We start from the raw sequence: 26982 nt of genomic DNA on the forward strand, positions 1-26982 counted from the left end.
TTTGTACAGGGCCCTTCTCCACTTCTATAGGCATCTGCCACAGCCTGACAAAGCTGTTTTAAGTTTGGCTGTGAACCAGGGCTTGTTATTACTGTATACAGAATGTGCAGAAGGTGTTGGCTGGCACACACATTTCTTTGCAAAAACTGATGGAAGACGTCACAGTGCCATTCAGTTCATCCAGGTTGTCAGTTGTAGCTTTTCGTATGTTTTCATCAGAATTCACTTCTTTCTTCTCTCATTTTGTTGTATTTCAATTTTTTTTGCACAATAGTTTTTGGGGAAGGTAATTTTGATATTTGTCCAGTAGATGGAAAAGATTACAGCACACTTGTTACCCTTTCAACTGTAAATGTTCATTTGCATTTTATACTGTAAATAGCTACATTAATAACATCTAAAGATTTAACTTGACCTTGTTAAGATGTCAATCTGCATTAATTTAATTGTTTTTGCATTGCAAGCACTGTATTTCTCTCAGAAACAGCATATTGTCCACCTTGTATCTCTGAAAATTTTACAAAAGAAGAAAAACTAATTCTCAACCTTTACTTGAAATTAATGAAGAAATGATTTATTATGAGTAGTTTTGGTTCATTCATCATTTATAAAAAAAAAAAAAAAAAAAAAAAAAAAAAAAAAAAAAACCACCACACACACACCACACAAAGGACATCTTGTGAGGTTTTATCCAAAACTTTGCACTTAAAGAAATACAGTTGTAAGTTCAGAATAAACATTGACCTGTTTCTCAAATTACGCCTCACATAAATCATATAATGTGGAAGACAGGGAAGTTACACAAAAAAAAACCCACAAAAATGAGCACTACTCACTTAAAAAGAGCAATAAATGTATAATGACAACAGCAGTACTGCATACTTTACTAAAAATCTTTTAAATAATCTCTTTCTTAAATGTTGTACTCTACATGTGATACTTTGCTTAGAGATTTTTCTTGCGAACATTTTTCAGTTTCATCTTCATGTTGCTTGGAAGTCCTTTGTTGATCAGTTGCATCTGGAGCTGCCAGAATAAAATTAGATAAAACTGCTGCACTATATTGAGAAATACAGCCCTAGATGTGTACGTATGCATGAGGACACTTGTGCAATATATGTTATTTCACTTAAGTCATTATATATGTCCATAAATAAGAGAATATTGTTTGAAGCTTTTTAATAAGTTTAATGTTGTCAAGTCAATGGATCTCTTACTTGCTGTAGCACCACATTTTCAATCTCAGAATCTGTCAGGTTTCTCACAGAGGTGAATCTAACCCGTAATCCAATCACATTTTCTAAGGGGAAAGGGAGAAAATAATTACAGTTGAAATGGTCTCAACTGTTAAAAGTACTACTGTGTGTTTAAGAGGATAGCATGTGTATACATTTATTTTTTCTTTTTAGACCAGAGGGTCAGCAACATGCAACTCTTTTACTGCTCTGTTGTGGCTCCACAGCAGAATTCGAATTTTAGGTAAAAATAAACTAATCTTCCTTTGCATTAAAATAAAGTTCTGCTGATCATTTTAACGCAGTTTTAACAAATGCTGAACCTTGGTACACAAACTGCTGGTCACCATAGCAATGCAGACAACAATCTCGCCTAGCTAGTAGCTACAAAGAGGTAGAGAGAGACAAACATCAGGCAAACATTAATAATTTGTAGACAAATGGACTTTATTGCCTTCATTAGCACTCCTTTTGGTTTCCTGATACGTTTATTCTGCAACGAGAAACTGTCAAAAGCTAAAAAGCTGAAGTCAGTTTCTTGTTCACCAGCTTCTTGTTCAAATGTTCCCATTCCAAAGTTACATTCTGGTGCCTCAAGCACCATTTGAGGTGGAACATGAAAATTCGAACAAGAAACTGGCCGCTGAGAAACTGACTTCAGCGTCGTACAAAATTGAACATTGAGATAGCTTTACAAGAAACTATTCCACCTTGGGGAAAGGTTTCCTGCTGGAGGTGTGAGAAAAGCGGCTATAGCTAAGCTAAAGCTTAAGGCAGAGCAAAGTAAGTCTGTGTTTCTGTTTGTATTATATTTTTAGCCTTAACTAGGAAGGATATTACCACATACTGAGATATTTACAGCCAAGATGGTATATTGGAAAGAAAATCAAACCACTTTGGGAGCCAGAACATTTATGTTGAAAGGACAAAATGGCTCTTCTTAACATTTGGGTTGCCAACCTCTGGTTTAGACCACAATCAATTTGTTTAATATACTAATGTAATGTACCAATATATACACTGAAATATCTTGTTATAATAAGTGAAATAATTCAGTTGCTGTGTAATAATAAATCAGCTTTCCCTGTTATTCCTTTGTTTTTTCAATATTCTTACTTCAGGATAGTTGTTACCAATGTCATATTTATGTCACAAAGAGGTTTACCAAATGTTATTCACAGAAATAGTTTATTAAATCTGATATGAACTGATATGCAGTACAGATGTTTACCTTGGGTGGGCAATCTGGATGAATCTGCAAATAGAGAACTGGAATTAAGTTGATCACAAACACTTCTCAAAAAGAACTGTCTTGCAGATTTAAAACTAAAGTCACCAGATTCAGTTATTAATGAGAAATAACTCACCCCTATAACAGAAGAAAGGAAGGGTCTGATTGCAGTTCTCATCAGTCCACTGTCCAGAATTACCCAGAGATGCAGCAGTACAGTGTTCAACATAGTTCAGGTTATCTGGTTGTCCAGTTAGCCAGTTCTCATAAGTGGAGTTGCTCTGGTCTGACCATAGTCTAGTTCTGTAAAGGCCAATCCAAACTACTTGTCCTGCTGTTAAGGTAAGAATTTGTTGATTCTCTGTTGCGTTCCTGATGCTGGCCAGGTCTGTATGATTCCGTCTGCAGTACTGACGAGCATCAGAGGCGTTCAAAAGTCTATCAATCTTAACATAACTGTTTACGTTGGTCTCTAAAAATGAGAAAAGCATCAACTAGGATCATCCCGGTTACGTACAACCCCAATTCCAGTGAAGTTGGAATGTTGTGTAAAACAAATAAAAACAATACGATGACTTGCAAAGCTTTTTCAACCAATATTCAATTGAATACATCACAAAGACAAGATATTTGATGTTCAAACGGATAAACTTTATTGCATTTTGCAAATATTCACTCATTTTGAATTTGATGCCTGCAACACGTTCCAAAGAAGTTGGGACAGGGGCGTGTTTACCACTGTGTTACATCACCTTTCCTTTTAACAACAGTCAATAAGCGTTTGGGAACTAAGGACACAAATTTTTGAAGCTTTGAAGGTGGAATTCTTTCCCATTTTTACTTGATGTACAACTTCAGTTGCTTAACAGTCCGGGATCTCCGTTGTTGTATTTTGCGCTTCATGATGTGCTATACATTTTCAATGGGAGACAGGTCTGGACTGCAGGCAGGACAGTCTAGTACCCGCACGCTTTTACTACGAAGCCACGCTGTTGTAACACGAGCAGAATGTGGCTTGGCATTGTCTTGTTGAAATAAGCAGGGACGTCCCTGAAAAAGACGTTGCTCGGATGGCAGCATATGTTGCTCCAAAACATGTATGTACCTTTCAGCATTAATGGTGCCTTCACAGATGTGTAAGTTACCCATGGGCACCAACACACCCCATAACATCAGAGATGCTGGCTTTTGAACTTTGCGCTGATAACAATCCGGACAGTCCTTTTCCTCTTTGGCCCAGAGGACAAAACGTCCATGATTTCCAAAAACAATTTGAAATGTGGACTCGTCAGAGCACAGGACACTTTTCCACTTTGCATCAGTCCATCTCAGATGAGCTCAGGCCCAGAGAATTCAGCGGAATTTCTGGGTGTTATTGATATTTGGCTTTGCATGGCAGAGTTTTAACTTGCACTTATAGATGGAGCAACAAACTGTTCACTGACAGTGGTTTTCTGAAGTGTTCCTGAGCCCATGTGGTAATATCCGTTACAGAATGATGTCAGTTTTTAATGCAGTGCTGCCTGAGGGATCGAAGGTCACGGGCATTCAATGTTGATTTATGACTTGTCGCTTACTTGCAGAGATTTCTCCAGATTCTCTGAATCTTTTGATGATATTATGGACTGTAGATGATGAAATCCCTAAATTCCTTGCAATTGCATGTTGAGAAACGTTGTTCTCAACAATGTTGTTCACAGTGGTGAACCTCACCCCATCCTTGCTTGTGAACAACTGAGCCTTTCAGGGACGCTCCCTTTATACCCAATCATGACACTCACCTGTTTCCAATTCCAATTTTCCAATTTCCTGCTCTCCTATGGAATGTTCCAAATAGGTGTTTTTTGAGCATTCCTCAACTTTCCCAGTCTTTTGTTGCCTCTGTCCCAACTTCATTGGAACGTGTAGTAGGCATCAAATTCAAAATGAGTGAATATTTGCAAAAAACAATAAAGTTTATCCGTTTGAACATTAAATATCTTGTCTTTGTAGTGTGTTCAATTGAGTATAGATTGAAAAAGATTTGCAAAATCATATTCTGTTTTTATTTGTGTTTTACATGTCTCAACTTCATTGGAATTGGAGTTGTAAAAACTGAGTTTACTTAAAGTATTTAATACATATAGCATGGTTTCAGCATGGCTGTTTATACTTACTGTTATAGCAAATGAAGCTGGATAAGCCAAGGCATGGAATATCATTCCACTCTCCATATGTGATCATCTGTGTGCACATCTCATTTCCACCATAATTATTTGGCTCATTAAGCAAAAGATTACCTGGAGCTTTCCTAAAGTTCCTGTAATCTCGTTCTCCTGGCCCATAGAAGGACTCATTATCATAAAACCATCTCCAGCTATTCTCCACATCATCATACAGTCCAATCCAAGCCAGGTTGTTATAACTGCTGTTTACAGCAGCAGTCAAACTGCTTGTGTCATTTGCGTTCTCAAGAGTGGCCAGGTCAGTATAGTACTGTCTGCAGTATGCCTGTGCTTCAGTCCAGGTTGTCCTGTTATTCACAAAGTAATATTGTCGAGAAAGGCAGGAGGAGATGGTGAAAAGACCTGTGGGTGACACAGTGGGGAGAAAAGGCAAAATCTGGCAAATATCAGAGTAGTTGAATTCAGACCTCTCAATTATCTTGAATGCAATTCTTAGAGTACATGAAAACACTTCTTATACATGTTACCATGAGGCAAGTGCAATAAAATATAGATAAAGGCTTACTTGAGAACAGGAGAAGTAACATAATTTTTGATTGGACAAAGACACCACTGTTAATCTAGTCAAATACACAAAGAAATGAGTCAATGCTGACATAAATGTGTTATCTGTGTTGGGAGTTGTATCAAATTTGAAATTTCAATTCTGTAAAACATATTTCAGTTTGGCTGAACATAAAATAAAATTAACTTACCAGATATAAAAAGCTAACAACTGTTGTCACAAACTGCTTCGCACGAGGGGCAGGATTCAAGTGCAAGTTTAATTCCTGATGCAAGATAGGTAATAACAAGCAGGGGGTCAGAAATCCAAAAAAGCAGGCCACAGAAAGCAGACAAATCCAAAGAGGGCAAATCCAAAAGAGTAGTCAAAAACAAACCAAGAGGCAAGGTCAAAACATTAGAAAACCAAATCAAAAATATAACACTCAGAATTGTGGAAAAACCAAACAAGACTTCACAATGAGCACCTGCAAACACAGGGTATATATACACAAGATGGCCAACTAAAGAGGTCAAAGGATCAAGAAATGCCTAGTATTCGGGAGACGGTGACCGCCTGTGGTGGGGAGGAGAATGGCATGTAAAGTTTTTCTTTTTGCTGGATCTTATATATATTGAGGAAGGAGGAAATAGTTGGACTGCTGAGACTGCTGAACAGGCGTAACTGCATTTTAGATTAGTCTCCTTCATGCCATGTCATCTGTCAATCTATCTTTCTGAACACGCCCTGCTAACCTTACTCTTGATGTTTTTTTCCCATGTACATTTGTGTTTTATTATAGAATCAGTTTTTGCGCAGAGTAACATGAAGTGTCAATATCTGTTTTGTTCTAATTAAGCTAAATCAAATCAAATCAAATTTATTTCTATAGTGCTTTTTACAACTGATGTTATCACAAGGCAGCTTCGCAGAAGGACAAAGTTTTAACATGAAATGTAAAAAACCCCAGGTGAGCAAGCCAGGGGTGACAGTGGCAAGGAAAAACTCCCTCAGAGCTGAGGAAGGAACCTTGGGAGGAACCAAGGCTCACAAGGGGGACCTGTTCTCCTCTGGTCAAGCTACCTACAAAGTTATTATACTACTAATATTAATAGTTCTAGCATTAGTAGTAGTAATAGCTAGGAGTCCTTGAAAACTTCAATGTTGGTTGGGTAGCTAGTCCAAGGCGAGTGGCAGTAGCTGGGGCGAGGGCAGCTGGTCTGAAGAGGGTAGCAGGAGAGCTTGACAGTCAGTCATGCATCAGTGTACGGCCGAGCAGTTTTTTAACATCCACTGAGAAATATCTGAAGCACAATTTATTAATGTGTTGAGGTTAATTAACTTGTTGGGTCTTGTCTTTAAGAAGGCAAGTCATGTGTCTTCAGTGTAGGAATTTTTTTCCCTAATCATATTTGCTAAAAGTAGCATATGCTTTGAGAAAAATGGCAATCCTAAAATTTAACTGTGTAAAACTCCATGTTAAACACTATGTCTATTGATGATTTCCCTACATAACAAGACCCTGGCAAATATGATTTGAATCATGAGAGGCCTACCCAGTTTTCAAGTCAATAGATCAGGATCTTGTGATCAGTTTTTTTGAATGCTGCACTAAGATCCAAAAGGAGAAGAATAGATGGTTTATCAGAATCAACACTAAGCCTAAGTTCATTCACAATATGGAGCATATTGGCTCTGTACTGTGTATTGTTTAAAATGAAAACCTGGAATTTCTTCTGTAAATTATAAGATGCCCAGCATACAGTTAATTGTTTAAAAACAATCTTCTTTAAGATGTTACTTAAAAATGGATGGTTTGAAAATAAGCACAGCAGGATCCATGCTACTCTTTTTCAGCAAAGGCTTTATCAAGGCAGCTTTAAAAGCATAGAAAAATGTGTTGTTTGAGAATAGTTTACATCATTTTCCACTTAAGCAAGAACTATCTCACAAAATGTAAGCATTATGTTGGAATTTAAGAAATTAATTGATAATTTATAGTTGATACCGGAGTGGTAACCTAAAGAGTACATCTTCATACCTTGACTTAGGGAACATAATTGTACCACAAGCCACTGCAGTTACTTTTTTTGTTTTTTTAAGTTGTACTGAACCCACTCTGTCTTTTATCGGGCTTATGAAAATGTACAAATATGAACCTTTCCTCTGGGGAAAAAAAACTTTTGAGGTACACAGTTGGACTCTTAAACCAATGTTGTACCTTCTGAGGGTGCACTCTTTGTACCGTGATGAATTAAAAATGTACAGTAATGTTTTTGTGGCAGTGTAGTTGTATACTGAAATCTTTATGTAAGAGTTGACTGGCTGTTCTTCCTCATGTTTCTTAAACATAACACAAACATAATGTTTCAAGATTGAAATGTTAACTGGCTTCATGTGACTACTTTGAATACTTTGCATTCTTTATGCATGCCTTTCCATGCAAGCAGAAATCACACTGTCTAATGATTGCCAAAACATTGTAAATAAATTTGAACATTCAGCTATCTTGGTGAGCCACCTGTAGAGCCACAGCCATCAGTAGAGCAAGTCATCAGTTGTGGTCCTGGTGGGCTGGAGTCCAAAGTTTGATTATTTCCATGCTTTAAAACATCTACTAAACCTGGTAAATAACTGTTAAGTTGGAAAGGACTGTTACTGAATCATCTGACTCTCTCCAGTATTGCAATGTAAAATTCCTTCAATCTTCTTTTTTCTTTTCTTTTCTCTGAGCATCTCTGTTCTGTGTTCAGTAAGGCAGTCATTGGCCAGTTCTCTTTTTCAGGAGTCTCACTAGAAGTCTCTGTTCCTCATGCTGCTTATGTACAGCTGGTTTTTGAATGCTAGTCCAGCGGGGTTATGTGATGCTTCAATTACAGCCCCAGCAGAATCTGCAACCTCAGATAACCTATATTGCAGCTATCACCTATACTCCTGATGGGCCAGAAAAGCCCCTAATCAAGTGGCTATGTTTTCATTTCTCTAGCTTGACAGCTCTGTATGTGCTTTATTTGGCACTGGCACTACCACTCTGACTGCCCTACTAATTAAAACACATCAGTTAACACTGTGATTGTCTATGTGAAGACTAACATTCAAGACGTCTTTAAGGAGCAAAGAGGGTCTCCTGGAGCCCCCGGAAATACAGCTGCGCAGTAACCAAGCAGAGGCAGCTACACTTTTAGCGATAAGTGATTCTTTCCCCACATGATGGAAAACCTGCTGTACCTCATACAATGTGCAGGCTTCAACAAAAACAAGGGCTTGTTTGACAACATGGAGACACACCTGTAGAAAAGGAACTTTAATGATAACATGCTGGTTTTCCCCGACCCACAGCAAAAAAAACAGAAGGACCAGAGAGACAGGAACTTCTGAGGAAATTTAATTTGCCGGGCTGTCCCCTTGTAGCATTCCATCTGATTAGTCATTGTAAAAAGGCAGTGATACTATCAAAAAGATATTTGTTCTTACTAGCCCTCTTCAAAACAATTCAAATGGAAGAAATACAACATGCCTGCACATTTGTTCTGATGATAAATATAATAATGTGCACAACAGAGTCACATATAGGTGCCTTGCCATACTTCTTTATTGAAAAGTCTCACATCCATTTATAAAATATATGGAACAATAAAATGGAGAGTGATATGAATTAGATACAAACTATATAATACAATATTATTAACAATATTATAGCCTATTGAGACATCAGCTGCGTCTCCCACAGCACTAGCATTTTTATGTAACTAGTGCAGCCCAAAGTATGTGAGCAATGCATAGAGGAAGCTGAGTGGTGTGATTTTACCCAGAGCAAGGAACAGAGAGAGAAAAAGGGTGGCACCACACCTCCAAAAGTAGTGGGGCAAAGGTTATTGTTCCATAAAAATAAATAATAAAACTGCTGCTATAACAACTATTTAAAAACACATCTCTATAAACCTACTGATGAACAGTAGCAGGCTTTCCATCCACCAGTTTTTTGCGAATGTTGAAAAAATCTGAATGGGATACACCAAAATATTGCATAAAAAGATTTAGGTTAGAACGAGGTGGAAAGGTTTGAATATTGCTAAAGCTGAAATGTGAAAAAAAGTGGTGGAAAAGGATTTTTCAGCATAAACAATGATGCATTAAGATGTAAGTCACATGAATCCGTGATTCCTACAGATGGTCCAATCACGGTGTGTAGCTTTTCAAAGTTTGCTTTCCATATTCTGAAATAAATCCAAAGCTCATTTCAAAGACATAGGATTTTTTTCTGCATTAAATGTTGCTCTAATTATGGCTGGCACACTCCTGACTTTACAAAGGTATTTTACAGACAGTGGCAGATTGGCTGTTTGCTATTGCAAAACCTATTTTTGACATTTTCAAAAAACCTGTGGTGAATTATTAAATTGTCCCTTCAGTGACAATAAGGTCAAAGGGGTGATCACTGCTCATTGCGCTTTTGCTTCATAGAATGTGCTTTTATAGTTTTCCTGTCACTGTGCAAAATACTGGGAGGAGATTCTAATAATCCACCCGCTAAAATTGACCAAGTCTGATGGCAAATACTGATTTAGCACATTAAAGATTTTTTTCTTAGTTTTAGCACCAACCAATGATTGCTATTGTTGATGCTTGGAGATACGATAAACGAGAATATTTCAAACACATTTATTTATTTATGATGTAAAAAAGTTTGTAAATGTAATGTCACACAGGAGCAAAAGGCAAGAATGCGGCTCCTTGGATGCATATTTTTAAATGTCTACACTGCAAAAAATTATATCTTAGCAAATGAAATGATCTTGTATCGAGCATTTATATCTAACATTTCGCATTTTGAGCTTGCTGTCAGAATAGAACACGATTATTTAACTCATTTTTAGATATTTTTGCTGAAGTAGTTGTATTGAATGAAATTTATATTCAACTTATAACTTTATATTTGCAGGTCATTTTGCTTGTTTCAAAAAATATGCTTGAAACAAGTGAAAGTCTCTGCCAGAGAATTTGTTACAGGATGGCAAGGTAATAAGGAGGAAATTAGAAATAAAGGAATGAATAGTGAGAAGATGATAATGTGTAATGTAATCACACTGAAAAATCTCCTCTCCGTAATGTAGATTATTGCTCTTTGTCTTTACAAAGTTATGTCCTCACATAACGATGTGGAACAGTCTACTGTAACCATGACGGAAAGGTGGGGCTGCATAGAAATTACTGAAAGTAATTGCTACAACAATATGGATATATGGATATAAATATACTGAAATATGTTATTTAACATAAGTACATACAGTAATTTGTATTTACATGGGGCCCTTGGCTCATGGGGACCCTGGGTGGCTGGAAGCCTTTGCCTAGTGCCAAGGCAGGGTTGCCCCTAATAGCACATAATTAATGACAGTAACAGTAATACTGTAACACTGTTACTATTAAGTAACAGTGACTGGTTGTCATAGAGGTATTTCTCATTGTTACTCCGATATGCCTCTAACAGTAGTTGTGACTGATTAATCTAAATACTTCTGTCCAAATACATGCTTATTTATTTTCTGTTTTCTACATTCAGTGTTTCTACAGTCATTCTCTCCCTCTCTTTCTCTCTCTCTCTCTCTCTCTCTCTCTCTCTCTCTCTCTCTCTCTCTCTCTCTCTCTCTCTCTCTCTTTCTCTCTCTCTTTCTCTCTCCGGCTTAAGGTTAAGTTAACTCCTTAACTTCTGAGGATTTGAAGCTCACGTCATGAGCAGAGACGAGTCACAGATTAACACAGGTCAAATACAGAGTGCGTGTGCAGTGAATGACCACAACTGAGAAAAAGCTCATTAAGCGGAGCTAAAGTCTGTCTTTGGAATTTCAGAAAGGTAAGTGTCACATTTGTGTCCAGGTTTTCTTAACTGAGTTATCTGTGGCATACTGCTGCCCAGAGTCAGAACTGCTCTTGTCATAATGTTCATATGATGAACAGCTCATCACATGATTCATCAGATGAACATGCTCTAGTGTTTGTGTCACATTCTACACAGTGTGATGGGCATTCTGGTGCTAAACTGTTCTGGTTCAGTCATGTTAGCAGAGTGAGATGGTGGGAGAGAGAGGATAGATCTAAGTTAAGCCTCCATAAGCTGCTTTCTAGCCCTTCAGGCTCTGTGGTACAAGCTGCCTGTGGCCACTTTGCCTGCTTCGTACAGTGAGCTAGCGATGAGCTGTTCTGCTTCCACACTGATTAGCCCAGGTTGAACAGAGACACTGTTTTTTCCTCATAACATACGGAAATACAATTTATGGAAGTCTAATTGATGAATCATAAAGGCAAACTAAACAACTGCAGTGATGGCCCAGTTTTCAGTCCAGACCCAGAGTTTGTGCCAAACAACAGTGACCTAAATAAAGTTCAGAAAGTGCTGTTGGTATTGAGACATTAATCAAAAATGCATACAATGTGTGATAACAATGTGCCACTCCCGAATTCAGAGAATTATCACATGACTCACTCATAAACATGAATGCTCAGGCATCAGCCTATCCCAGATCAGCTTTGCCCGATTGATTCTGCTCGCCTGTGTCCAGCCCTATATATACTGTCTGTTTTTCCCTACTTCTTTGTGAAGTATTGCCCCAGTTTCTATGAGCGTTGTTTAATACCTGTCTTGTTTTGATTTTTGCCCTGATGTGATCTGCGCAATACCCAATACCAAATTGTATCATCCACATGTGTAACAATAATAATTATATGTGCAATAACTCAGAGGTGCAATAATTTGAACTGCTCTATACAGTATGTTTCATATTTATTACCGCAGTCACTGCCACTTTACTGCATTCATAAGAATTTTAATCTAATGTACATATTGTAAATTTCTCTTTTTGCTTTATTCTTTTATATAAATGGTTGCAAGTGTAATAAATGCAATTTCCCTCTGGGATCAATAAAGTATTCTGATGATTATTCTTGTGTTTTTGGGCCTTTGTTCGCTCTCTTTTGATTTTGGCCTGTTTAATCACCTAGAGCTTGAATTTAAAATGTTTTATCCGTGACCATCTGGTTTGTTCTGCTTTTGCGTGGTGTTTTCATGTGTTGAGGTTAAATTATGTTCAACCTATACTTACAACTGCCGTCTTCGTCTTTCATCTTTTTATCCTCTTTTTATCCTTTAAATTCACCTTTCACCTCTCACTGTACAAGTCTTCTTTCCTGTCTTAGAACTTATTTCATTCCTTTTCACACTTTTCTCTTCGGTTTTGCCTCATGTCAGAAAAGCGAAGCACAGTCTGTAGGGGATTCAGTGAAGACAAACAGAACCGGTAATGTGAGTCTACGTTACAGCTATTATAAGTAATAATAAGTCACAGCCACGCTGTTACATTTACATTTACAAGAACGGAGACTTTGCAGTGACAGTGCTCTGTCCAGGTCGGGAGTGAATTCTTTCCCCAAGTGGAGGAGTTTAAATATCTCAGGATTTTGTTCACGAGTGAAGGAAGGATGGAGCGAGAGGTTGACAGGCGGATTGGTGCGGCGTCTGCAGTAGTGCGGACCCTATTCCGGTCCGTCGTGGTGAAGAGAGAGCTGAGCCAGAAGGCAAAGCTGTCAATTTACCAGTCAATCTACATTTCTGACTCTCACCTATTGTCACAAGCTTTGGGTAGTGACCGAAAGAACAAGGTCGCGGATACAAGCGGCCAAAATGAGCTTTCTCCGCAGGGTCGCCGGACTCTCCCTTAGAGATATGGTGAGAAGCTTGGCAATTTGGGAGAGGCTTGGAGAGGAGCCGCTGCTCATCCACGTTGAGAGAAGCCAGTTGAGGTGCTTCGGGCATCTGGTAAGGATGGCCTCTGGACGCCTCCCCAGGGAGGTGTTCCAGACATGTCCGACGGGGAAGAGATCCCGGGGAAGACCCAGGACACGTTGGAGGGATTATATCTCTCAACTGTCTCGGAACGCCTCGGTATCCCTCCGGAGGAGCTGGAGGAGGTGGCGGAGGAGAGGGAGGCCTGGGCCTCTTTGCTTAGGCTGCTGCCCCTACGACCCGGACCCGGATAAGCGGATGACGATGGATGGATGGATGGATGGATGGATGGATGGATGGATGGATGGATAGATGGATGGAAGAACAGTGACTTTATCTGCACAGCACCTTTCGTATTCACAGCTGGATGTGCTTCACAAGCACAAAATCAAAACAAAACATTCACATAACTCCTCTTTTACACTGGTAGTTTATTTTCTTGCTCGTATTAAACAGAATTCATCAAATTACATCTTCCCTCAGACTGTAATACTGTTGCCCACCTAACCAGGAATGTAATATTTCACCCTATCCCCCACCTCCCGCCCACACACACACACACACACACACACACACACACACGCACACCACATTCAGCAGAAACCTTAGTGTGTGGAATACATCTTGGGATGACTGTATTTGAAATGTATCTCATATGTAAATGTCCGTATGTTTTATTCCCATGTCGGTTCCTCACTAATGCCGTGCTGTTTTACAGTAAATAAGTCACTGTAAGAAAGATGGATCCTGATTTCTAGCTCGGGTGGCTTTACTCTTCCCCTCTATTGCCCTTTTGTACTGACCGCTTCTCCTCTCCGCCCGCAGGTGATGACCGATACTGTGTTCCTGCAGCGCGCGCACGCCTCTGTGGCGTCCAGCGCGGAGTCGCTGTTGGAGGATGCTGCGCATGCGCAGGCTCAGTGTCGCGCGCGCGGGGCCGAGCTGAGTGCTGCCGCTGCAGAGCTGCGCGAGGAAGCGCAGGGTCTGCGCGAGCGCTGCCAGCACGCGCAACTCCACATGGCCCGACTGCGCATGCGCCTAGAAGAGCTGACGGACACAAAGCACGCGTACGAGGCCCGCGAGAGACAGGCGCGCAAACTGAGCAAACAGCTGTGAGAGAGAGAGAGAGAGAGAGTGAGAGAGAGAGAGAGAGAGAGAGAGAGAGTAGAAGATAATGACTGTGTTTCAGGTGTGGTGGATGAAACTGATCAATAAAGAGGAAACATTAAGTGTGCTAATGGATTTTTTCTTGCCTTCTTATCAGAAGCGTCGCTATAGGCCAGTTTCAGGGGGACTAAATGCCTCCTGTAAATATTAGGATACTTAACACCCCCATCCCCCACCCCCAATTGAATGTGCCTTATAAAGTTAAATCATCAATAACATGCTCCGTTTCATGTCTCAAAATTAAAGTTCTGGAGGATCCCTGAAAATAAACTTTCTGCCATCTCTTAGGAGAAAAACAGATGCTCAGCTAACTAGATATGCCACCCTGCCTCAGGGTGGCGCTATTGAACTCACAGTTCTGTACCTGTTTTTCTGAGTGTGATATCTAACAGCACAAAAATGATAGCACACAGACTCGGCCAGTACAAGTGCGGTGAAGCACCTGCTCCTGAGTCCTTTCTCGGTGCTGCATCCTTATCGCAGCGGCTCCTTCTCAGCTCCTCCAGCAGCAGCATGTTCACAAAGTGTTCCAGTGCCAGCTCCTTCTGTGCAGCAGTTCTGAATGCTGAAACACTGTGCTCAGTTCCCGCACCAACATGCTTATCTGCTCTCCCTTCAGCAAGATTACATCTGACCTTTCTTATCCTGGACATCACCTATTCCAGCCACTTCACTCTGGTTAAAGTTCAGGCCATCGAATCCAGCACAACCAGAGATGCTAACAGCCTTTTCCCCAGAGCTGTAGAAAAACGTACAAAATAAAAAAAAACATAAAGAACCACTTATTTCTGGGTGTAGGTGCCTCTGCCAGGGCACTGTGAAGCCATATTGCCAGGTGCTCCAAGAGCTCTCTTTGACCCTAGAAGATGTCTTTCAAGTTAAATTATACATAGTGAAACACTTGTTGATGCATTTCTAGTAAACTCATATGATGGCATAGATATTGCTGCTATGGTAGCAGGTCACCTGAATGGTCTTTGACACAATGGTAACTGATGCACTTCATTTAGTACGGCAGAGTAGTCTCAGCCTCAACAAAAAGATGACTACAACTATCAGGATTTTGTCAGTTGCATTCTGACTGGCTACCCACACCTCCATATCTACACACTTTTCTGTATGTACAGTGTTTTTATCATTTGCAAGGAAGAAGAAGTATTCTTCTTCAAGCTAAATTCTCATCAGCCATATGAAACAGCTGCCTTCACTGGATATTCTGATGAAAATTTAACCTTTTAGAGTGTAGCGAGGAGCGAGGTAGCAGACACATATGTGGAGGTAAGCAACTTTTATTGAGGGCAAATCCAAAGTCAGGGTCAAGACAGTCCAGGGTCATAGAGCCAATGTGGAGAAATCATGGGGCAGACATGACAAAACCAGACTAACCAATGGTACAAACACGGCGAGCAAACAGACCAATACATCAGACAAAGACCGATACAAAGACCAGCAAACACAACGTACAAACACAGGGCTTAAGTAACAAAGCGTAAACTAGGGACAGGTGGAAAACAGGTGGAGACAATCATGGGCGGAGACATGAGACCAGGGGGCCAGACTAGAAAAACCAAAACAAAAATGCACACAGATAAGACTGGGAGGGTCCAAAGAGCAGGTCAGTATGGCAGTCTGCAGTATGCAATTCCAGTGCTTCACTGTCCACAGAGCAAGGACACATGAAACAAAGAAAAGAAGACTGAAGAAATTTGATAAGTTGTCACTGCTGATACTACCCAGTATTTAGGTAACAGGTTTAGTAAACTGTGTTCCACCAGGGAATCATCAAACTCTGGGGCCGTCTTACAGAAATATCTAAACATTTTCCATTAGGACTTAATTTAGGACAGTAGCTATTACAGAGCAACAGTTCTTAAGTGCTGGAAAAAGGGCTGGAAAAACAACAGAAAGGCGTGTTCATAAGAAAAGATGAAGAGAGTATAAAGGTGAAAACATTTTGCTGAATGATGTGAAGAAAGTCCAGTTGTCTTCTCTTTCTATTATAGCTATGAATCACAGAAAAGGAACATCTAAGCTGAGTTTGCCTACTGGGTAAGTTAATTTTTTTTATTTTATAAGCTGTTTTAGTACAACTTTCAACACAAATTACACATTTATTTCAATATTAGTGCTCATTTCTTTGTGCATTTTTTTCCAGATCAACAATCATGTTCTCATCAAGATCAATAATCATGTTTCTTCTCTTTTTCTCAAGTGAGTCTTAATTTATATTTTATTGTACTTACCTCACTGCAACACAAATATTCTGTATATGCTCTAATATATTACAAGAGTTGCCTTTAGAACTGATATTCAGATTTTCAAAAGGTCTGAATTCAGATGCCACTGATGTTTGACTTTTTCTTACTCAGTGTCTGTGTCACCTGCAGGTCTCCTCACCCTCTCTTCTTGCCTTTCTCGTCAGTATTATTTTGTGAATGTGAATAAAAACTGGAGTGAGGCACAGGCGATCTGCAGACAGAGCTACACTGACCTGGCCACTATTGAGAATGATAATGACCAAAGTAGTGTCATTGCTGCTGCAAATGGCAACTTTAATTCTCAAATCTGGATCGGGCAGTATGAGGATCTGCAGAACAGCTGGAGATGGTATTTGGATGATGATACTTTCTATGGGGTGGGAGAGAGGAATTACAGGAACTGGGACTCAAATGCACCAGATAATAACGGAGGAAAAGAAATGTGTACACAAATGGTGACTAATGGATTTTGGAATGATGTGAATTGTAACCTTCTAGCAAAATTCATTTGTTACAATGGTGAGTTTTTAAACAATATTGTACTGTTCAAAGGTCCACCCTTCAAATCTGTCTAGTCAAACCATTAAGAAGTTATTCCATTAACAAGTTATTCCAACGTAAATGAGTGAGTTTGGGATTACTTGAATCTAGAGAAGCAGAAACTGCAGCCACCTTCTAAGACTGAAATGTGGATGTGTAAAAAAACATCCTTGCACATTTCTTTAAAAATCTGAAAGCAAGTTTCTTAATACATAATAGAAACTAATAAAATCCAATGGTAGACACACTAAATACTAAAGATTATTATAGGCTATTATTAATAATGGGTGACCTATAAATTAAATGAATGGCAGTCTCTGATTTTTGCACAGTGCTGTATTTACTGTGCTGTAACATCTAATGTACTTTCACTATCTATCTATCTATCTATCTATCTATCTATCTATCTATCTATCTATCTATCTATCTATCTATCTATCCATCCATCTATCCATCCATCCATCCATCCATCCATCCATCCATCCATCTATTTCAGGGTACACCAACAGTAATATTATGATCAGTCTGACTATGAACGCCTCTGATGCTCGTCAGTACTGCAGACAGTATCACACAGACGTGGCCAGCATCAGGAACGCAATAGAGAATCAACAGATTCTTACCTTAACAGCAGGACAAGCAGTTTGGATTGGCCTTTACAGAACTAGACTATGGTCAGACCAGAGCAACTCCACTTATGAGAACTGGCTAACTGGAGAACCAAATAATCTTGGAGGAACTGAACACTGCACCACCGTGTGGATGTATTTTTCTGGTCAATGGAATGATTCTCCTTGTAATTTTGCATACCCCTTCATCTGCTACAAATGTGAGTGGTTTTTAAAACAATATTAGTTACAATGCAATTAATTTGTTATGAACAATATTATAATCTGTTGTGAGAATGTGTTGGGGGGGGGGGGGGGGGCAAAGTTTAATTTTGTGGCAATTATTGAGACAATTATTTTTTCATCACCTACCACTGGTACCCTATGAAAGTGTCTAAACTCTTAGAGTAATCCACATTACAGACATTTTTGGGCTCCTGAGTGACACAAAAAAGAGGGATGTCCACCTTGTGCCTTTTAAGTGCATAATGCTCTGTTGGCTCTCCAAATACAAGATTTAAACAGAGCACAAATATAGGCTCTCACTCACTCAGCAATTAAATGAGAAAGAGATTATAACTGCTTAGTTTAGGCTGCTAAATAAAATATTTAATCTGTTATTTTCAAAACCATATGTAAGGGGACAAGTAACCGAATAGTTTTTTTATCTTTAGAAATTTCTTGTTTAAAACATTGGTTTCTAAACTTGGTCACAAGGTCCTTTCATTTCTTATATTTTATTTTCAGCTGAATATATTTGCATTGCATTTTTTTTCAAGGTTAATAATTCACACTGTGTCAACCACTCATGATGGATAGCTAAATAGATGATCGAAAAATACCTGTAAAATCTATTGTTACATTAACTTATATTAAAAGTCAAAATTGTTAGAAGTGAATAATAACTATTCTTATATTACTACTACTTCTATTACTACTACTACTACTACTACTACTACTAATAATAATAATAATAGTAGTAGTAGTAGTAGTAGTAGTAGTAGTAGTAGTAGTAGTAGTACTAATACAGTACAGTACAGCATTTAGCAGATAATCTTATCCAGAACAACTTACAAGAAGTGCTTTGTCTAGCTAGAGAAAGTTTCTTTTCTAGTCACCAACAGGTTAGAGAGAAAGCTAGTCCTAAGCTCAGATACTGCTAGAAACAACATCACTGTTGATACCCAGAGAAAAAGGAACAGTGTTGAAGTGTACAATACATTACAATCAATACTTAATTCAGTGCTCATTTTTTGTGCTGTATAAAGAGATATTTAAATAAAACAACACTAGCAAAACAAAACAATAAAAATAAGCCAAAACATTCCAATCAAATGAAATAAAAATAGCACAATATGAGACAGACAACAGAGCAGAAGCAAACAGAATGAAGATAATAAACCTGCTTGATAAACTGGAACTCAGTGTTTAATGCTTTTTTACAGTCACAGCCCCAACTTCCACCACTTGTAAGTGTCTGTCTTTTCTTTATGTATATACGCCTATGTTTATATACTATACGTGCTACATGTTTAGGTCAAATTTAAACCAAATATTTCTCCCAATTACAGCAACACCATCCACACCTTTCACCACAGGTAGGAGTCTATCCTCTTTAGCAGCGTATTTTAAAATGAAATATATGTCTCTACAGTTTATGCTTACAATTTAATTACAATCACCTACATTCATTTTCTCAACATTTCTGCTCTTCCCATATCACAGAAACACTGACCACCACGTCCACTACAGGTAAGCATTTATTGTCTTTCTTGAAGCAATTTCAGATGCAGTACTGTGCAAATGTCAGAGACCACAACAGAAGGAGAAATCAAACAAAAGAACTAGACAGAAACAAAGAACAATGGATAGTTACACACTAAACTGGAAGAAAACAAATGACTGAAAAAGAACATCTACCAGGACAACACAAAACAGGGACTGCAAAAAAAAATGCTATCCTACCACAAGACAAAAACCAAGGATGTAATAAATGGAGACACAGGAGAGGGACAAAAGGATTGAGCAGGAAAACAAAAAAGTGTGTGTAAGTATTTGTAGGACAAACGTGACACTTTTTTCCTCTTCATTACAGTCATCGCAGCCACAACTTCCACCACAGGGTAGTGTCTGCATTCTATGTCAAAACAGTTTTTAAGCAGTAGGTCTCATTTATTTTATCTACTGCGTGGAAAAAAACGGACCTTTTCTGTAGTAAACACATTCAAAGTATCAGAATCAGGAAAATACATTTAAACGGTTACTGTTTATTGCACAGCTGCTATTTAACGAATTAATATTTGTCTCAAACTGATGGGCCAGGACTGCTTACCATAATGTCTATGCAAGACTGACAAGATAAAACTACACCTAAAAATGTCACTGGTCCAGCTTTTTAGAAAACCATTTAAATGGCCAAGACCCACTAACAAGTCCAGATTTCTCTTCTATGCTCTAATAACTTAATAAGAACTTAGTGATATGAGTCTGAAAGGATGTGTAGCTGAAACAACTGAGAAAAGAATATTTGCTAATCACGAAGCTTCTGGTTGTCTCAGAATAGACCGACCACCACAAAAGTCAGAACTTTAACATTGCTGAATGTGTTTGGATTACCTGGATTGTGAAAAGCAGAAAACTCAGCCAATGTCTAAAACTGAACTTTGGAGGTGTAAAATATTCCTGCAGACTGATCTGAAAAGAATCTGTAATAAAGCCAGAAGCTGGACACACTAAACACTACACCAAAAGTGGCATTATACTTAGTTGTTGAGGCTTCTGTGTAATTTTCTGTAAAGTATGTTTTGGGCTATTTTTTATGTTGAAAAATAGATGATTTGTACTTAATGGCTGTATTGATTGAATACAAATTAAGTTTAGAGACTCAAAACCTGCTTGTGCGTGTGTGTGTGTGTGTGTGTGTGTGTGTGTGTGTGTGTGTGTGTTCATTATAGTAACACCAGCTATAACCTACATTACAGGTTAGTGTCCGTATTCTACTCTGAAGTTAAATTTTATTGCAATTCATGTCAGTTTGTTTGTTTGTTTATATCAAGTTTAAGATAAATTGTCGCTCACATTACAGGATCATCAAATCAAATGTCCACCACAGGTATGTATCAAATAATATATAATGGTATATTCTTACTATATATATATATATATATATATATATATATATATATATATATATATATATATATTTATTTACATGTATATGTATTTACAGTACAAACGTAAAAACACTGTTTTGTTTTTATTACAGTTACATCAACCATAAATTCCACCACAGGAAAGTATTTTCTTTATCAAGTCAATTTCTAAAGTGAAATTGAATCATTTTAGAATTTTAAAGTTCTATCTGTGTTCACTGCAGTTTTTTAAGTTACTGAAGATCAAACATTTCATTTTCAGCTTTCTTATCCTAACAAAGTGATTGCTTTGAATTATTTTTGACCACTGAATGTTAAAATCATAGGATACTTGGACATTGCCTTTTCTGCAAATAAACAAATGCAGAACATTTTAATTCTGAGAGCTCGCTTAAAGCTTAGACTTATAAGGTTCTGTCTGCAAATGAACCCACACTGGAAAGGACACTTTACCACACTGATTCAAATGCTATTATCACACATACTTAAAATATCCTCAATATTTCTGAAATTAAATGCTTAAAATGTACTTTTATTACATCAGCTAGCTAATTTATCATGCTATTCAGATAGCTGCTTTGAAGATTAAGTTAATTTTGATAATTAAGCTGTTTATGAGTTATGCACCTGGCTATCTAACAGCAGATAGAAAAGACAAGTAATATAGCCAACGTTAGTATCTAGTTAATTAGCTAAGATAGCTTTCTAGCAATTAATAACTTCCAAAGATGTCCACATTAGCTTGTAACTGGTTCCTTAATTCAACATTTGTTCCTGGACCAACATTTACTTACATGGATCTTTGCTTTGAAGATATGATAATTGAACTAGCTGACTAACCTTTGAGAACCTTAGCAATCATTACCTAAATAACTGCTTCAAACAAGAAAGAATCTGTTTGAAATGGTTTATTCAGTTGTCAGTAGTACTAACCTTTCAAATTACTATTTGCTACTATGAATTCTTACTAAATCATTTAAAAAGTCTAAAGGCACTACATAAATATAGTTATGGTGACCATATAGTGTTTTTTCAGAATATCTTATTGGCTGTTTGGGTCTTTAGGCTTCCCTAATGGTTTGTTCATGATCATTTATGTCTCACCGCCGCATGTTGTGAATAATGTCCAGGAGAGTCCCTTATATCACCAAAGATCAAACTGATTTTATTAAACAAATGTTTATACAAAAATACATTGTATTATCCCTTTAATACATAGCTGTCATAAAAGTTACACTTAATTAATGAAAATATTCTTTTTTTTCTTCAGTGGCTTTGATGGGAATGCGAGTCAAAATCAAATCTGCTACAAATCTAACACAGTCTGAGATTGAAAACTTCTTACAAGAAGTAAGAAGGTTATTTTTGTTACTGTCCAGACTTATTATGTGAACAATATAATGTACATGACTCTCTAATTCATATCAGATAAGAATACGCATCTAATACCAAAGATAATTTCATACTTGAATTCAAGATTAACAGTGTTCATTACTTTTCTTTCAGCAGTTTGCACGGACTCTGAACCACAGTATCGTTCAGGACACTGTTAAGCTACGTGTTACACGTGTCAAGAAAATTCTTTGAAAGAAGTTTAGCAGCACTCAGTAAAACATTATAGACTCAAACACTACCTGTTGTTGATTGTTTTTATATTTCTCTTAAATTATTTTTCAGTGAAGAATTAATGTAATTTTGGTGAATTATGTGTAAGAACTTACTCAGTCATCAGTGAGTGTTAAGCTGATTAATACATTTACAATTATTACCATAGTTTCTGATTTATGTAAATGATATTACTTTGTTACGTTTATTAGTTTATATACTGTAAAAATGGCTCATCAAATTACTTCATGTGGTAACAAGTAATAATGAGTTTTATTCAAACTAAATAAACAATTTGAATGAAAGATTCTTTCAATCATAGGAATGTTTTGAGTTGAATAAAACTTCAATGGTTTGTTATCACGTGAAGTCACTTTTTCAGTTGATCTAATGAGCCAAATGATTTCCAAATTTTTGGCATATACTGTAATCAGTCTGACCAATTACATTTTGATTGTTACATTATGTTCTTGTACTGTCATGCATTTACCTGTTGAGATCAAGATGATGTCAGAGACTCTTTATTCTTGTGAATAATAAACTAAAACCATCAACAACTTCACTGTAATTTAACACAACAGCATTTTAAAAGAAATACAAATAGCTACAGTAAGAAACAGATATTTTGTACAGTAGTTAGTGAGATTAAGAATTTTCATGTAATGTAAGGAGGCTTTTTTCCTGTGAGATATATTTAATATCATGACCATTTATAAAACAGAACTTTTGATTATAGTTAAAAATGAACTAGATGTTAAAATAAAGTAAAAACAGGTATTTACAGTATACTAACTAGTGTGCTACCAAATAAATAGCTAGAAAAGCAGTACAGCCTATTAAAAATGAAACACTTTTGTAATTACATAGTGTTCTCCATGTGTAAACAGCATATTAATTATGTTACAGTGGGGCAAAAAAGTATTTAGTCAGCCACTGATTGTGCAAGTTCTCCTACTTAGAAAGATGAGAGAGGTCTATAATTTTCATCATAGGTACACTTCAACTATGAGAGACAAAATGAGGAAAAAAATCCAGGAAATCACATTGTAGGATTTTTAATGAATTTATTTGTAAATTATGGTGGACAATAATTATTTGGTGACCCACAATCAAGCAAGATTTCCGGCTCTCACAGACCTGTAACTTCTTCTTTAAGAAGCTCTTCTGTCCTCCACTCATTACCTGTATTAATGGCACCCGTTTGACCTCGTTATCTGTATAAAAGACACCTGTCCACAGCCTCAAACAGTCAGACCATGGCCAAGACCAAAGAGCTGTCGAAGGACACCAGGAAGAAAATTGTAGACCTGCACCAAGCTGAGAAGACTGAATCTACAATAGGCAAGCAGGTTGGTGTGAATAAATCAACTGTGGGAGCAATTGTAAAAAAATGGAAGACATACAAGACCATTGATAATCTCCCTTGATCTGGGGCCCCACGCTAGATCTCATCCCATGGGGTCAAAATGATCATGAGAACAGTGAGCAAAAATCCCTGAACTACACGGGGGGACCTGATCAATGACCTGCAGAGAGCTGGGACCAAAGTAACAAAGGCTACCATCAGTAACACACTACGCCGAGAGGGACTCAAATCCTGCAGTACCAGTGTCCCCCTGCTTAAGCCAGTACATGTCCAGGCCCGTCTGAAGTTTGCAAGAGAGCATAAGGACGATCCAGAAGAGGATTGGGAGAATGTCATGTGGTCAGATGAAACCAAAATAGAACTTTTTGGTAAAAACTCAACTCGTCGTGTTTGGAGGAAGAAGAATGCTGAGTTGCATCCCAAGAACACCATACCTGCTGTGAAGCATGGGGCTGGAAACATCATGCTTTGGGGCTGTTTTTCTGCAAAGGGGACAGGATGACTGATCCACATTGAGGGAAGAATGAATGGGGCCATTTATCATGAGATTTTAAGCCAAAACCTCCTTCCATCAGTGAGAGCATTGAAGATGGAACATGGCTAGGTCTTCCAGCATGACAATGATCCCAAACACACTGCTCGGGCAACGAAGGAGTGGCTGCGTAAAAAGCATCAAGGTCCTGGAGTGGCCTAGCCAGTCTCCAGACCTCAACCCCACAGAACATTTGTGGAGGGAGTTGAAAGTCTGTGTTGCCCAGCGACAGCCGCAAAACATCATTGCTCTAGAGGAGATCTGCAGGAGGAATGGGCCAAAATACCAGCTACAGAGTGCAAACCTGGTGAAGACTTGCAGGAAACGTTTGACCTCTGTCATTGCCAACAAAGGTAATGTTACAAAGTATTGAGTTGAACTTTTGTTATTGACCAAATACTTATTTTCCACCATAATTTACAAATAAATCCTTTAAAAATCCTACAATGTGATTCCCTGGATTTTTTTTCCTCATTTTGTCTCTCATAGTTGAAGTTTACCTATGATGAAAATTACTGACCTCTCTCATCTTTCTAAGTAGGAGAACTTGCACAATCAGTGGCTGACTAAATACTTTTTTGCCCCACTGTATAAAGATGGGATATGATGTAAAATGGAAAACGTTGAAAGGTAAATTATCAGAATCCAAACGTATATAACTTTATGTATTTATGTGTCCAATCTGAATCCCTGGCCTTGCAGACACACAGACTTAATGTGTGCACTACTAAGAAACTCCTCAGGGCTGTAGAGCAGGCTAATTTGCCCAGTCTGCTGTTCATCAAAGGAGAAGTAAAGCAAACTTTTTACACTCTTCCAGAGAAGACCCTTGGGATGCCGACAAAACTTAACCTGTGGCCACATCTCTGTCTGTAGGTAGAAGAGGAGACATTTTATTATGATTTGAATCAGATGTTTTTTTTTTTTAAACATACAGTAAAGTTTTGCAGAAACAAATGTTTTTTTTCAGATGCTTTTAATGTCACAAAATAGAAAAACAGCCTAGATCAAAACACTGGCAGACAGAATGCTGTAGGACAGACAGGCTTACATTGGCTTTTTTTGTTCGTAAAACTGAGCTGAAGTGCGATTTAAAAAATAATGTTGCCTTTAATTAAAACTTGCCTGAAGCCTGTAAAACATTATGGAGAAAGGCTTACAGGTTTAAGTGTGGAAGACCAAATTAGATGAGCTTTAGATGAGCCTCAATTATAATCATCTTACCTTAAACCTCAGTAAAAGCAAACCTGTAGTAAGTTTAAGATAAAAATCAGTTAAAGCTCAGATACAGCGACATCTGCTGACAGATGTATAATTTTATATGCCACAGCATTTGGGTCAGTGGCAACTCTAGGAAGTGAAGCCAAAATGAGGCCACAGTGCTTGTTCAAAAGCCAAGTGTGTCATCATCCCATGAAGCATGGCGACACTTCTGGCCACCCCAGTTAAACAAGCAAGCATGTGAATCCAAAAAAAAACCCAAATAGGCAGACTGAAAGACACAGGTTTACAATTATAGGCTGATGAGGACCAGGTGATGGAGGCAGGGCCAGTGATCGGAAGACCTGCAATACTGACCACTGGGGAGAGGAGGTGGTCAGACCCTGGGACATGACACGGGTTAAAAGGACTAAGGGATGTGACACTAATTAAAGCTTGGTTTTGAAGTCTCGCACTTATTTGGACTGGGTCTGGACTCAGTATTGACCAGTCACGGTCTTGGACATCCAGCATCCAGAATCCAGCATTTTATTGGGGTGGCAATAAATGCTAGGGGAAAAAAGGCGTGCATTATGAGAGAATATTTGACAGGATAATAAGCGATTCTGTTATGTGAAAAAATATTGCATGTTTTGTTCCCTGTAAAGTGTCTACTCAATACTGAACAGTGTAGACAGTAAGCATTGTTAATAAGAATGCTACAGTAATGTCACGTGGAGCACAATGTGTAACAAAAATATTGTAATACACTGATGTAAAGATTTATTTATGTTCTTTTCAATATTATCCTAATGTAGAAAGCCAAGTTCTATTAAGAAATAGCTCTTTCTTAAGCAAAACAAGTATAACAGATTATAACCGATTGTTTACTGATTGGCAGATTTTCACCATAAAACGGTTCACAAATAGTAGCAGTACTTTTCTGTGCTGATAGGTCACTGTCTTACTTTGTTCAACTGGAGTGGTCAGAAAGGTGGCCATGCTTCAGGGGAGGGCGGCACATTTGGCCCCTGAATAAGAACTGTGCTCTGTTATGGCCCCACTTCAAAAATGATCCTAGAGTCGCCACTGACCCAATTGCTGTGGCATTTAAAAATCACACATCTGCCAGCAGATGTCGCTGTATCTAAGGTTTAACTAGGGTTTATCTTAAACTTGCTACAGATATGCTTTTAATGAAGTTTAATGAAGATGAGACTCATCTACAGCTCACATATTTTGGTTTTCCATTCTTAAGCCTACATACTTACCTACATACAACACTATAGTGTTTTATAGGGTTATGGCAAATTTTAATTTAAAGGAATATTATTTCTTCAAATACAGTTCTGTTTCATAAAAAATGTTATTTAAAAACATACACATTTTTGAATGTTTGATTACTAGATTTTTAAATACATTTTAAGAGACAGAGCTACTCACACATAATAACTGTAGATCAAATACCTATTGGCCTATAGGTCAATGTAAAACTGGCCATGTTATTTATTGCTGTTGACAGAATCTATATCTATCTATATCTATCTATATATATATATGTATATGTGTATGTGTGTGTAATAACAAAATATGCCACAG

The 26982-nt window shown here is 37.9% G+C and overlaps 2 protein-coding genes across 2 annotated transcripts; one reads left to right on the top strand and one right to left on the bottom strand.

Moving 5' to 3' along the window:
- Positions 1–671: 671 nt before the first annotated feature.
- Positions 672–5756, bottom strand: LOC108434588 (macrophage mannose receptor 1-like). Its single transcript, XM_017709829.1, has 8 exons — positions 5663–5756; positions 5387–5461; positions 5197–5251; positions 4623–5033; positions 2603–2938; positions 2467–2490; positions 1218–1300; positions 672–1026 (listed from the first exon to the last, which is right to left on the bottom strand). Exons 3-8 carry the CDS (start codon positions 5216–5218, stop codon positions 946–948), a joined length of 957 nt encoding a protein of 318 aa, XP_017565318.1. The 5' UTR covers positions 5219–5251; positions 5387–5461; positions 5663–5756; the 3' UTR covers positions 672–945.
- Positions 5757–15727: 9971 nt separating this feature from the next.
- LOC108434581 (C-type mannose receptor 2-like) lies at positions 15728–20514 on the top strand. Its single transcript, XM_017709820.1, has 9 exons — positions 15728–15737; positions 16126–16171; positions 16278–16333; positions 16510–16899; positions 17417–17749; positions 18974–18997; positions 19100–19126; positions 19254–19280; positions 20483–20514. Exons 2-9 carry the CDS (start codon positions 16128–16130, stop codon positions 20512–20514), a joined length of 933 nt encoding a protein of 310 aa, XP_017565309.1. The 5' UTR covers positions 15728–15737; positions 16126–16127.
- Positions 20515–26982: the final 6468 nt, after the last annotated feature.

The sequence above is a fragment of the Pygocentrus nattereri genome, chromosome 2, assembly GCF_015220715.1.
Source record: "Pygocentrus nattereri isolate fPygNat1 chromosome 2, fPygNat1.pri, whole genome shotgun sequence".
Taxonomy (NCBI): Eukaryota; Metazoa; Chordata; class Actinopteri; order Characiformes; family Serrasalmidae; genus Pygocentrus; species Pygocentrus nattereri.